The sequence below is a fragment of the Oncorhynchus clarkii genome, chromosome 8 (assembly GCF_045791955.1).
Source record: "Oncorhynchus clarkii lewisi isolate Uvic-CL-2024 chromosome 8, UVic_Ocla_1.0, whole genome shotgun sequence".
Classification (NCBI taxonomy): Eukaryota; Metazoa; Chordata; class Actinopteri; order Salmoniformes; family Salmonidae; genus Oncorhynchus; species Oncorhynchus clarkii.
Genome location: NC_092154.1, coordinates 30,764,287 through 30,779,091, shown reverse-complemented (window position 1 = coordinate 30,779,091; position 14,805 = coordinate 30,764,287). Strand labels below are relative to the sequence as shown.

At 45.6% G+C, this 14,805-nt stretch overlaps 1 protein-coding gene across 1 annotated transcript in view; it reads right to left on the bottom strand.

Annotated features, from left to right (window-relative positions):
- The window catches only part of LOC139415257 (neurexin-3b-like), a 315,709-nt gene that overhangs the window by 38,086 nt on the left and 262,818 nt on the right, over positions 1 to 14,805 (bottom strand). The window contains exon 20 of the mRNA XM_071163222.1: positions 9,540 to 9,740. Within this exon, the coding sequence (XP_071019323.1) occupies positions 9,540 to 9,740 (201 nt within the window). The remainder of the gene's footprint in view (positions 1 to 9,539; positions 9,741 to 14,805) is intronic.

Here is a 14,805-nt window from a genome sequence, read left to right as displayed (position 1 = left end):
AGATCCCTACTCCCCCTTACCACAACTCTCCTGAGAGATCCCTACTCCCCCTTAACACAACTCTCCTGAGAGATCCCTACTCCCCCTTACCACAACTCTCCTGAGAGATCCCTACTCCCCCTTACCACAACTGTCCTGAGAGATCCCTACTCCCCCTTACCACAACTCTCATGAGAGATCCCCACTCCCCCTTACCACAACTGTCCTGAGAGATCCCTACTCCTCTTTACCACAACTCTCCTGAGAGATCCCTACTCCTCCTTACCACAACTATCCTGAGAGATCCCTACTCCCCCTTACCACAACTCTCCTGAGAGATCCCTACTCCCCCTTACCACAACTGTCCTGAGAGATCCCTACTCCTCCTTACCACAACTCTCCTGAGAGATCCCTACTCCCCCTTACCACAACTGTCCTGAGAGATCCCTACTCCCCCTTACCACAACTCTCCTGAGAGATCCCCACTCCCCCTTACCACAACTCTCCTGAGAGATCCCTACTCCTCCTTACCACAACTCTCCTGGGAGATCCCTACTCCCCCTTACCACAACTCTCATGAGAGATCTCTACTCCTCTTTACCACAACTCTCCTGAGAGATCCCTACTCCCCCTTACCACAACTGTCCTGAGAGATCCCTACTCCTCCTTACCACAACTCTCCTGAGAGATCCCTACTCCCCCTTACCACAACTCTCATGAAAGATCCCCCACTTCCCCTTACCACAACTCTCCTGGGAGATCCCTACTCCCCCTTACCACAACTGTCCTGAGAGATCCCTACTCCTCTTTACCACAACTCTCCTGAGAGATCCCTACTCCCCCTTACCACAACTCTCCTGAGAGATCCCCCACTTCCCCTTACCACAACTCTCCTGAGAGATCCCCACTCCCCCTTACCACAACTCTCCTGAGAGATCCCTACTCCCCCTTACCACAACTGTCCTGAGAGATCCCTACTCCCCCTTACCACAACTGTCCTGAGAGATCCCTACTCCTCCTTACCACAACTCTCCTGAGAGATCCCTACTCCCCCTTACCACAACTCTCCTGAGAGATCCCTACTCCTCCTTACCACAACTCTCCTGAGAGATCCCTACTCCCCCTTAACACAACTCTCCTGAGAGATCCCTACTCCTCCTTACCACAACTGTCCTGAGAGATCCCTACTCCCCCTTACCACAACTCTCCTGAGAGATCCCTACTCCCCCTTACCACAACTGTCCTGAGAGATCCCTACTCCTCCTTACCACAACTCTCCTGAGAGATCCCTACTCCCCCTTACCACAACTCTCCTGAGAGATCCCTACTCCCCCTTACCACAACTCTCCTGAGAGATCCCTACTCCCCCTTACCACAACTCTCCTGAGAGATCCCTACTCCTCCTTACCACAACTCTCCTGAGAGATCCCTACTCCCCCTTACCACAACTCTCCTGAGAGATCCCTACTCCTCCTTACCACAACTCTCCTGAGAGATCCCTACTCCCCCTTACCACAACTGTCCTGAGAGATCCCTACTCCCCCTTACCACAACTGTCCTGAGAGATCCCTACTCCTCCTTACCACAACTCTCCTGAGAGATCCCTACTCCCCCTTACCACAACTCTCCTGAGAGATCCCTACTCCCCCTTACCACAACTCTCCTGAGAGATCCCTACTCCCCCTTACCACAAATCTCCTGAGAGATCCCTACTCCTCCTTACCACAACTCTCCTGAGAGATCCCTACTCCCCCTTACCACAACTCTCCTGAGAGATCCCTACTCCTCCTTACCACAACTCTCCTGAGAGATCCCTACTCCCCCTTACCACAACTCTCCTGAGAGATCCCTACTCCTCCTTACCACAACTGTCCTGAGAGATCCCTACTCCCCCTTACCACAACTCTCCTGAGAGATCCCTACTCCCCCTTACCACAACTCTCCTGAGAGATCCCTACTCCTCCTTACCACAACTCTCCTGAGAGATCCCTACTCTGCACCAGTGGTGCGTAAACCATGTGTAATGGTTATCTGTTGCATTGATGAAAAGTGTTATGAAATAATGTTCTCAGAAAGCCTGATCCAGGTCGTAGAAGTAATAACGTGAGGTAAATGTCTAATCAATTGTAGAAATGTGTTATTAATAAGGTAATAATGAACACAAAAGATCAACTGAGCTAATTAAACACTCCATCATAAAGAAGTGTCCCTCTCTAAATTTAACAATGTAATTCATTTCAGCAGGCAACACAAAGACATTGATTTTCGCAACCAATTCTTCTTTTCCATTCATTTTCCCCTCACCAACAATGCAAACCTACCTATTTGAAGATGATGGACGAAACCAATTTCACACCGACGAAAACAACGCAAATTCCTTTCAAACCCACCCCTTCAAGGCCTGGCTCTCTCAGGTAAACTAGATTACAGCCTACAATCCTAATGACCCTCAGACAGTGTGTGTGTGTGTGTGTGTGTGCGCGCGCTCCGATGTGTGCATGGAGTTAATTGAGAAAGAGACGTTCATCTCCCAGGATAGACTACATAGTTGAAATGAGGAGGATCCCTTGTCGGCTCCCGTTTCCAACCAGAGGCAAATCCACCATGTCAACAGTGCCTCACACACTTCCACACACTGAGCAAAACAACAACTACTTTCAGTAACACCGTGTGGGACTCATTCACAAGGTATATTCATATCTCCCTCTGTCTTTATATGATTAACACTGGGGTGTAATTCATGCTGAGTGTGAATATATGAAAGTACTATGACTCACCATCCACTAGCCTCCTTTCATCTCATCTTTTACTTCACCCCCCATAAGAAAGGGGGGGGGGTACTCAAATCCTTAGGATTAGTAATCTGGCTCTGAGGCATAGGATCAAAAACAGATCAAATAAAGTGTGCTAAACAGAGGAGAACACGGAAGTACAGTCATTACAAATACATTTTCTCTCGGCAGCCGCTCAGTCTATACAGTATCTTCTCTAGGCTGCCTCTCAGTCTATATAGTATCTTCTCTAGGCAGGCGCTCAGTCTATACAGTATATTCTCTAGGCAAGCGCACAGTCTATACAGTATCTTCTCTAGGCAACCGCTCAGTCTATAGAGTATCTTCTCCAGGCAGCCGCTCAGTCTATACAGTATCTTCTCTAGGCAGCCGCTCAGTCTATACAGTATCTTCTCTAGGCAGGCGCTCAGTCTATACAGTATCTTCTCTAGGCAGCCGCTCAGTCAATACAGTATCTTCTCTAGGCAGCCGCTCAGTCAATACAGTATCTTCTCTAGGCAGGCGCTCAGTCTCTACAGTATTTTCTCTAGGCAGTCGCTCAGTCTATACAGTATCTTCTCTAGGCAGCCGCTCAGTCTATACAGTATCTTCTCTAGGCAGCCGCTCAGTCTATACAGTATCTTCTCTAGGCAGCCGCTCAGTTTATACAGTATCTTCTCTAGGCAGGCGCTCAGTCTATACAGTATCTTCTCTAGGCAGCCGCTCAGTCTATACAGTATCTTCTCTAGGCAGCCGCTCAGTCTATACAGTATCTTCTCTAGGCAGCCGCTCAGTCTATATACAGTATCTTCTCTAGGCAGGCGTTCAGTCTATACAGTATCTTCTTTAGGCAACCGCTCAGTCTATACAGTATCTTCTCTAGGCAGCCGCTCAGTCTATACAGTATCATCTCTAGGCTGCCTCTCAGTCTATACAGTATCTTCTTTCTGCAGATGCTCAGTCTACACAGTACCATCTCTAGGCAGCCTCTCAGTCTATACAGTATCTTCTCTAGGCAGCTTCTCAGTCTATACAGTATCTTCTCTAGGCAGCCGCTCAGTCTATACAGTATCTTCTCTAGGCAGCCGCTCAGTCTATACAGTATCTTCTCTAGGCAGCCGCTCAGTCTATACAGTATCTTCTCTAGGCAGCCGCTCAGTCTATACAGTATCTTCTCTAGGCAGCCGCTCAGTCTATACAGTATCTTCTCTAGGCAGCCGCTCAGTCTATACAGTATCTTCTCTAGGCAGCCGCTCAGTCTATATACAGTATCTTCTCTAGGCAGGCGTTCAGTCTATACAGTATCTTCTCTAGGCAACCGCTCAGTCTATACAGTATCTTCTCTAGGCAGCCGCTCAGTCTATACAGTATAATTTCTAGGCTGCCTCTCAGTCTATACAGTATCTTCTTTCTGCAGATGCTCAGTCTACACAGTACCATCTCTAGGCAGCCTCTCAGTCTATACAGTATCTTCTCTAGGCAGCCTCTCAGTCTATACAGTATCTTCTCTAGGCAGCCTCTCGGTCTATACAGTATCTTCTCTAGGCAGCCGCTCAGTCTATACAGTATCTTCTCTAGGCAGCCTCTCAGTCTATACAGTATCTTCTCTAGGCAGCCTCTCAGTCTATACAGTATCTTCATTCGGCAGATGCTCAGTCTATACAGTATCTTCTTTCGGCAGATGCTCAGTCTACACAGTACCTTCTCCAGGTAGAGTGCAATTCCCCCCTGCTTACAGAACTGAGCTGGACGAAAATGTCTCTGTATCTGTGAACACCTTGATTCACAACCATAAGGTTGATATGCATGATAGGCACTTGACTACAGTTGAAGCTATTGCTTTGGGTTTACCACCTCTGCTTTGGGTTTACCACCTCTGCTTTGGGTTTACCACCTCTGCTTTGGGTTTACCACCTCTGTTTTGGGTTTACCACCTCTGTTTTGGGTTTACCACCTCTGCTTTGGGTTTACCACCTCTGCTTTGAGTTTACCACCTCTGCTTTGAGTTTACCACCTCTGCTTTGGGTTTACCACCTCTGCTTTGGGTTTACCACCTCTGCTTTGGGTTTACCACCTCTGTTTTGGGTTTACCACCTCTGCTTTGAGTTTACCACCTCTGCTTTGAGTTTACCACCTCTGCTTTGAGTTTACCACCTCTGTTTTGGGTTTACCACCTCTGCTTTGGGTTTACCACCTCTGCTTTGGGTTTACCACCTCTGCTTTGGGTTTACCACCTCTGCTTTGGGTTTACCACCTCTGCTTTGGGTTTACCACCTCTGCTTTGGGTTTACCACCTCTGCTTTGGGTTTACCACCTCTGTTTTGGGTTTACCACCTCTGCTTTGAGTTTACCACCTCTGCTTTGAGTTTACCACCTCTGCTTTGAGTTTACCACCTCTGTTTTGGGTTTACCACCTCTGCTTTGGGTTTACTACCTCTGCTTTGGGTTTACCACCTCTGCTTTGGGTTTACCACCTCTGTTTTGGGTTTACCACCTCTGCTTTGAGTTTACCACCTCTGTTTTGAGTTTACCACCTCTGCTTTGAGTTTACCACCTCTGCTTTGGGTTTACCACCTCTGCTTTGGGTTTACCACCTCTGCTTTGGGTTTACTACCTCTGCTTTGGGTTTACCACCTCTGCTTTGGGTTTACCACCTCTGTTTTGGGTTTACCACCTCTGCTTTGAGTTTACCACCTCTGTTTTGAGTTTACCACCTCTGCTTTGAGTTTACCACCTCTGCTTTGGGTTTACCACCTCTGCTTTGGGTTTACCACCTCTGCTTTGGGTTTACCACCTCTGTTTTGGGTTTACCACCTCTGCTTTGAGTTTACCACCTCTGCTTTGAGTTTACCACCTCTGCTTTGAGTTTACCACCTCTGTTTTGGGTTTACCACCTCTGCTTTGGGTTTACTACCTCTGCTTTGGGTTTACCACCTCTGCTTTGGGTTTACCACCTCTGTTTTGGGTTTACCACCTCTGCTTTGAGTTTACCACCTCTGCTTTGAGTTTACCACCTCTGTTTTGGGTTTACCACCTCTGCTTTGGGTTTACCACCTCTGTTTTGGGTTTACCACCTCTGCTTTGAGTTTACCACCTCTGTTTTGGGTTTACCACCTCTGCTTTGAGTTTACCACCTCTGCTTTGAGTTTACCACCTCTGCTTTGGGTTTACCACCTCTGCTTTGAGTTTACCACCTCTGTTTTGGGTTTACCACCTCTGCTTTGAGTTTACCACCTCTGCTTTGAGTTTACCACCTCTGCTTTGAGTTTACCACCTCTGTTTTGGGTTTACTACCTCTGCTTTGGGTTTACCACCTCTGCTTTGGGTTTACCACCTCTGTTTTGGGTTTACCACCTCTGCTTTGGGTTTACCACCTCTGCTTTGGGTTTACCACCTCTGCTTTGAGTTTACCACCTCTGCTTTGGGTTTACCACCTCTGCTTTGGGTTTACCACCTCTGCTTTGGGTTTACCACCTCTGCTTTGGGTTTACCACCTTTGCTTTGAGTTTACCACCTCTGCTTTGGGTTTACCACCTCTGTTTTGGGTTTACCACCTCTGCTTTGGGTTTACCACCTCTGCTTTGGGTTTACCACCTCTGCTTTGAGTTTACCACCTCTGTTTTGGGTTTACCACCTCTGCTTTGAGTTTACCACCTCTGCTTTGGGTTTACCACCTCTGCTTTGGGTTTACCACCTCTGCTTTGGGTTTACCACCTCTGCTTTGGGTTTACCACCTCTGCTTTGGGTTTACCACCTCTGCTTTGAGTTTACCACCTCTGCTTTGAGTTTACCACCTCTGTTTTGGGTTTACTACCTCTGCTTTGGGTTTACCACCTCTGCTTTGGGTTTACCACCTCTGCTTTGGGTTTACCACCTCTGCTTTGGGTTTACCACCTCTGCTTTGAGTTTACCACCTCTGCTTTGGGTTTACCACCTCTGCTTTGAGGATTTCAGACCTCAAAAGTTGAAGGGGAAAGATTGTGCAATTAGATGGTTACTCTTTCAGATGGTGATTATCTTTTCCATTCATTTGGGAACTCTCTCTAATGTTAGCCTCTCCTCTGTCTGATTTCTCATAGCTATGGGGCACAGATGGAACCCAATCTCTGGCCCCTGTGGAGCATCAGTATCATCCTCCCTCTGTGCCAGACATACTGTACTCCCTCTGGGACAGACAGATCACAGATCACTGGATATATTTCCCCCTCCATCCCTCCTCTCTACCTGCCCACCCTGTCCCAGCCTGGGCCTCCAGGCCTCCCTGAGATCCAGTCCGCCTATCTCCCACAGTGACTATCATTAATTAAGCGTGTGATTGACTCTCTATCTTCTACCCCCACTTTTCTCTCTCTTTCTCCTTCTCTATGTCTCTGTTTCTCTCTGTCTCCCTCTGTCTCTGTTTCTCTCTGTCTCCCTCTGTCTCTGTTTCTCTCTGTCTCCCTCTGTCTCTGTTTCTCTCTGTCTCCCTCTGTCTCTGTTTTTCTCTGTCTCCCTCCCCTGCAGTTAGCTCCAATTCAGTCTCTCCGTTTCTCTTTTTCTTACTCTCTCTCTCTCTCTTTCTGTCTATCTCTCTCTTTCTCAATCTCACACACAAACTCACAGCCAGGTGCCAAGCAAGAGTCTGCAGCATCATTTAGTCTACCCCCTCAACTCCACACCTCTCCTCAACCTCCCCCTCGACCTACCCTCTTCCTGTCCTCCTCACCCTGTCTTCCTAAGGTCTGGGATATCTGCCAACTTATACAGGTTCTCCCCTCACCTCTTCTCATGCCACATAGTTGACAATCAACCCGGGAGCTGTAAACCACAGCCCGAGGAAAATGAATTCACAACAGTGTGACACAATGCTCTGAATCAAAATGGCTACTGCCCTGGGACTTGAGGAAGAGTTCCCATAAACAGTCAAGAGAGGAGAAAGAATAACATGTATCTAGAGCTTGCAAATGGAGATCGGCCTGGCCCAGGGGCGCAACTTTCACTGGGGACGGTGGGGCCACATTGTGAAATTGCATTTTTGCCCCTGGTCTGTATTTCTTCTAAAAAAAGGAATTTCTTCTAAAACTAAAGTTGCGCCCCTGGTCTGGCCAATACACATTTGTTAAAAACAACATGACTTGCAAAGCTGGCATGCTTATGCACATTTGTTTATGTGTATGCTTGGTATCAGTCACCAAAATATGCCATTATTCTACAATGAGAAGAGGTGGTCTCATAAAGAAATCATTCATGAGGAAGGAAAGACAGAAAGGAAGGCCATTATTGACTGTTGTCATGTAATTGATAGTCTGTGGCATAAAACACTATTTTTCTCCCTAACAATACGGCCTATCTTTCATGGTGACCTTGTTGGTGCAGCAGGCAGGAGAGACAGACAGGCAGGGGAGAGAGAGAAAAGGTTTTGAAATGCATCTGAATCAGCAGGACGGCACCGGCATAATGCCCTATTGATGCCCATAATGTGTGTGTGTGTGTACATGTGTGCCCGCCATTCAGACAGATGGAATACAAGGCAGCAACAGGACGTTCTGCTAGGCTCCTGACATTCATGCCAGACATAATGAAGCTTGACATTGGAGATCATTGATGCTGATGACAGTCCTTTTATAGAGACGCCAAAGCATTCAGTACCTAAGTACAACTGGAAAATGCTGAAGTGGTATTACAGTTTGTGCATCCCAAATGGCACCTTAATCCCTGTATAGTGCACTACTTTTGACCATGGAGAGAAGGGTGCCATTTGGGACACAGGCAGAGCATTTCTCGTCTCTTTCCCCTGTGCTGCCCTGAGTTGATGAAGTCCTACAACAGGCAGCAATGACATGAGAGGTCATCATTATTGAGGCGCTGGACAATCTGTTTAAAGGTGCGAGGCAGATAAAAGCTCTTGTGTCTGTCGCTTGGCCCTGTGCTCCAGGGCTCCGGGGAGAGTTATGGCTTTAATATGAACACCGCCAGTTCAATTTGTCCTCCGGGCGTCAACGCAACGCTCACCGTGATTACTTTCTTGGCAAGCCGGAGACATTCATTGGCTTAGAGTCAGGATGCGTTTCACAAAGCCCTCTGTTATATGGCGTGGCGGGGGCAAGGTAGGGAATAAAGGAGGAGAGAGGCATCCATGATGTGTCCCGGATGGCACTATATTCCATACATAGTGCACTAGTTTTGACCAGAGTCCTGTAGGCCCTGGTTAAAAGTAGTGCACTACAAAGGGAATAGGGTGCCACACACTCTCGTGGAGACCGGAATGGGACCCTATCTCCATCCCCAGAGCTGGGGCTAACATGATAGGATAGGCATAGAAATAGAATCTCTAGAATGGGTAAATCGCCACAGGACGTTGAACTAAATGGGAATAACTGTTCTATGGATTCTATTTCTATGGGTAAGGCTGGAAGACTGGCCAAGTTAAACTCAGGCTCACGATATGAGCAATCTTATTGCGATTTGATGTTCCAAACATATTGCTCACTATATGTCTGCTGCAGGGAGACAAGAGACAGCATAAGAAAATTAGTTTTGATTATTCAGGGGAAAGAGAAAAAAAATATGAAATCATGCTGGCTCGCTATTTAAAAAGAAGATGGAGAACAAGCTATAGGATGAACAATAGATTGTTTGAGTATGTCCAACATGTAATATGCTGTAACAGTGAACATTTTGCTCATCTCATCTCTCACTCACACATCTCTCCATTCCCTCCCTCCAAGATAATTCCTCTTCCCACCAAACAAACCCGCAGTCTCTCACAAACCTTATCCTTTCTATCTCTTTATTCCCCCAATCCCCTACCTGAATGGTGGGTGGAGAGCGCTGTTTCCTCGTGGTGGTCGTAGACAGAGTGGTGGTGGTCTCTATGAAGGTGGTGGACATCTCAGGTGGCACGGAGGTGGTGGTGCGGGCAGCGCCCCTACTGGTGGGTACATCCCCCACCAATCGCACGCTCCCGTTCACCTTGATGTTGGCGTGGCCTTCAGCAGCCATGTTGAGGACCTTGCGATAGGATTGGATAAACTTTATTGTCTCAGAGTGGACAATTGTCTTAAACACACGATACATTACCCAGTTGACACATATATATATAGAGAAATCCGTGGAGGCTGGTGGGAGGAGCTATAGGAGGATGGGCATTGTAATGGCTGGAATGGAATAAATGAAACAGAGTCAAACATGTGGTTTCTATATGTTAAATGGAACACTATTCATTTCATTCCAGCCATTACAATGAGCCCATCCTCCTATAGCTCCTCCCACCAGCCTCCACTGATAGAAATAGGCCTAAACTACACATTACCCGTGTGGGTCCATGTGTGACATTGTGATCAACATTTAAAAATGGTTTGAAACAAAACAAAGAAAAGATTATTATGCAGTTCCACATGTGTACTTAGAGAAATAAATGCAAATTAGCTCACAGCTCCACTTACAATAACAAGACTATACATCCTTTAAGCAGGGTCGATTTATACATTAGCAAGTCAAATTCAAGCCCTTTCAGGGACTTATTCAAGCACTTCTTTTAAATATCCAAGAACCTGTGTAGCAAGTAGCCTGGCAGTTAAGGGCATTGGGCCAGTAACCAAAAGGTTGCTGGTTCAAATCCCAGAGCCGACTATGTGAAAAATCTGTCGATGTGCACTTGACCCTAATTGTGCCTGTAAGTCGCTCTGGATAAGAGCTCTGCTTAAATGTCTAAAATTGAATACTTTAGATGTATGTACATATAGCCCTTAATATTGAACCTACACCCACTACCACTTTAAGAATAATGCATTTTTTTTAGGCCTTGCAAAGGATTGATTTCAAATTATTATTGTATTCTAAAACACTGTATGTGAGAATAATGTGGACTTGCCTGAATAAATAAATTGGATGCATGCATGACGATTTTTCTGCAGCCTATGTGGACAACACAGGCACATATAATAAATCCATGAAGAGAAGTAGCCTTAATCTCACCATCTCTGTTTTTATAATATAATATACACTGCTCAAAAAAATAAAGGGAACACTTAAACAACACAATGTAACTCCAAGTCAATCACACTTCTGTGAAATCAAACTGCCCACTTAGGAAGCAACACTGATTGACAATAAATGTCACATGCTGTTGTGCAAATGGAATTGACAACAGGTGGAAATTATAGGCAATTAGCAAGACACCCCCAATAAAGGATTGGTTCTGCAGGTGGTGACCACAGACCACTTCTCAGTTCCTATACTTCCTGGCTGATGTTTTGGTCACTTTTGAATGCTGGCGGTGCTTTCACTCTAGTGGTAGCATGAGACGGAGTCTACAACCCACACAAGTGGCTCAGGTAGTGCAGCTCATCCAGGATGGTTTGCTGTGTCTGTCAGCGTAGTGTCCAGAGCATGGAGGCGCTACCAGGAGACAGGCCAGTACATCAGGAGACGTGGAGGAGGCCGTAGGAGGGCAACAACCCAGCAGCAGGACCGCTACCTCCACATTTGTGCAAGGGGGAGCAGGAGGAGCACTGTCAGAGCCCTGCAAAATGACCTCCAGCAGGCCACAAATGTGCATGTGTCTGCTCAAACGGTCAGAAACAGACTCCATGAGGGTGGTATGAGGGCCCGACCTCCACAGGTGGGGCTTGTGCTTACAGCCCAACACCGTGCAGGACGTTTAGCATTTGCCAGAGAACACCAAGATTGGCAAATTCGCCACTGGCGCCCTGTGCTCTTCACAGATGAAAGCAGGTTCACACTGAGCACATGTGACAGACATGACAGAGTCTGGAGACGCCGTGGAGAACGTTCTGCTGCCTGCAACGTCATGGTGTGGGGTGGCAAACACTCCATGTGCTCACCAGAGGTAGCCTGACTGCCATTAGGTACCGAGATGAGATCCTCAGACCCCTTGTCTGAGGTGCGGTTGGCTCTGGGTTCCTCCTAATGCAAGACAATGCTAGACCTCATGTGGCTGGAGTGTTTCAGCTGTTCCTGCAAGAGGAAGGCATTGATGCTATGGACTGGCCCGCCCGTTCCCCAGACCTGAATCCAATTGAGCACATCTGGGACATCATGTCTCGCTCCATCCACCAACGCCACGTTGCACCACAGACTGTCCAGGAGTTGGCGGATGCTTTAGTCCGGGTCTGGGAGGAGATCCCTCAGGAGACCATCCGCCACCTCATCAGGAGCATGCCCAGGCGTTGTAGGGAGGTCATACAGGCATGTGGAGGCCACACACACTACTGAGCCTCATTTTGACTTGTTTTAAGGACATCACATCAAAGTTGGGTCAGCCTGTAGTATGGTTTTCCACTTTAATTTTGAGTGTGACTCCAAATCCAGACCATGGGTTGATAAATTTGATTTCCATTGATAATTTTTGTGTGATTTTGTTGTCAGCACATTCAACTATGTAAAGAAAAAAGTATTTAATAAGAACATTTCATTCATTCAGATCTAGGATGTGTTATTTTAGTGTTCCCTTTATTTTTTTGAGCAGTGTATATTATCTTTTGAAAAATATATTTTTCACAAAAGTAGTGCACTGGGCCTTATCTAGTATTAGCAGACAGATATAGACATCTGTAGCACCAGCAAAAGTTTATTTTTCCAGCATCTCCACTTGTATAGTTAAGGACAGTATCTTGCCGGATTAAATAGTTGGAATTGTAAGAGATGTTGACCTTTCCCTTCCTCTGTGATTGTCATTCTAATGGAATCCAGAAAAAACAAAACCCTGTCCTCAAACATTTATATCACAAGGTGCAAAGTTATAGGCAAAGACAAAACATCCACCAAATTCAATATTTTTCTTGATCAAATAACATGGAAACAGCCACTTTCTGTGCAGTATTAATTGACCAACCTTACAAACCATTTAATGTAAATGTACATTACTGTATTGTACATAGGCTGGTCATTTATGTTTGTACCTGTTGACTTTCCATCACCATGAAGAAAAACAATGACCAATACAGTAATTGAGTACATTGAGACATCACTGGCTCCAGGTCATCTACAAGTCCATGCTAGGTAAAGCTCCGCCTTATCTCAGTTCACTGGTCACGATGGCAACACCCATCCGTAGCACGCGCTCCAGCAGGTGTATCTCACTGATCATCCCTAAAGCCAACACCTCATTTGGCCGCCTTTCGTTCCAGTTCTCTGCTGCCTGTGACTGGAACGAATTGCAAGAATCGCTGAAGTTGGAGACTTTTATCTCCCTCAACAACTTCAAACATCTGCTATCTGAGCAGCTAACCGAGCGCTGCAGCTGTACATAGTCTATCGGTAAACAGCCCACCCATTTTTACCTACCTCATCCCCATACTGTTTTTATTTATTTACTTTTCTGCTCTTTTGCACACCAATATCTCTACCTGTACATGACCATCTGATCATTTATCACTCCAGTGTTGTTAATCTGCAAAATTGTAATTATTCGCCTACCTCATGCCTTTTGCACACAATGTATATAGACTCCCCTTTTTTTTCTACTGTGTTACTGACTTGTTAATTGTTTACTCCATGTGTAACTCTGTGTTGTCTGTTCACACTGCTATGCTTTATCTTGGCCAGGTCGCAGTTGCAAATGAGAACTTGTTCTCAACTAGCCTACCTGGTTAAATAAAGGTGAAATAAAACAAATAAAAAAATACAAATAAAGTGGTTTGTGATGATGTGGCTTCGTTGGTAGAGTATGGAGCTTGCAATGCAAGGAGTGACAAACATGAAAATGCATGTTTGGACAAGAGGCCACTAAAACGGAATGAATAGACCATTTCAGTTTTCACATAGAAATAAGTTGAATTATGCAAAGTGTTTCAAGAAACTAGAAGACGTATATTAAGCAATTCTTTTTTAGATTCCCAAGTATTATCAGATGAACTGTTTTGTGCAGATAATTATCAGACTCAAGTTACAAATGCTGGTAAACACTCAAATAGGTCTACATTTAGTTTTTTTTTTTAAAACAACACAAAATTAGTGCACTGGGCCTTTACTAGTCCTGTATTAGCAGACTGATATAGACGTCCTCAGCGCTGGCAAAGCGCACGTGGTTTTACTGCAACAGATTAGCTCCACAAAACCTGTCAACTAAAGCAGCGGGGAACATCTCTCACAAAAACGGATCAAAAATGAAATCATGGAAAGTTATAAGGGAGCAGGGGAACTTAAGAATTGAGTACAATAATTACCAGGACTTTTCCAGCAACAAATTGGGGAATTTCAAGGTAGGACTATTCCAGTAGTTGAATTTTATTTTTAGCTCCAAATTCAAGTTCAAGTAGGCTACTTCAAACCCCTTGTATTGTTTAAAATTACAGGTGTAAGATGGAAACTGAAATGTATTTGTCATGGTAATTCATTACCAGATCATATTGTGAAGAAGCCCACTAGGCCATGTCATTTGTTGTCACTACATCAAGAATAATGAATATGAACAGCGTTGGGTGTTGCGCAATAGTCTATCCTGCACAATTATGCACGGTAAACTCGGTGTCCAATCCGAGGCACAAAGACATATGCAAACATGAACTCATGAACTCGATGCTTTCTGTGTTAAATCTAACGAGACCCTGCTGTAAAATCAACCAGACAACAACAGATTGTCGACATCAGTTCGCTAGGGATGTTAGATCCAACTTGGATCCAGGCTCAGCCATCTTCACCGGCATAATGAATGAGACGTACAACATCTCTGGACATTCCTCGCAAACACCTTTTTTTTTCAGCACTCGGGCTGTTGTAGGATCGCATGCGCCACCACAACAGCTGTTCTTCACTTGACTGTCATTCAGACGATTCCTTCCTGGATCAGATGAGGATCAGATGAGGATCAGATGAGGATGTGTGAAATGATCACGGAGAAGCCTACTCAAACAGCTCAACACCAGCAAGTATTATATAGGCTACACGATCATTGAATAACCACGTCAATGCCATTTTATGTCACACGATTTTGGACAAATCCATCAAGACGCCAACCATGAGAAAGGGTTACAGGTTTTAAATCAACCTGTGAATTTCATGGAATATAGACACGGTATGTCACCCCTTTATATCTTCATGTAATGACATGAAA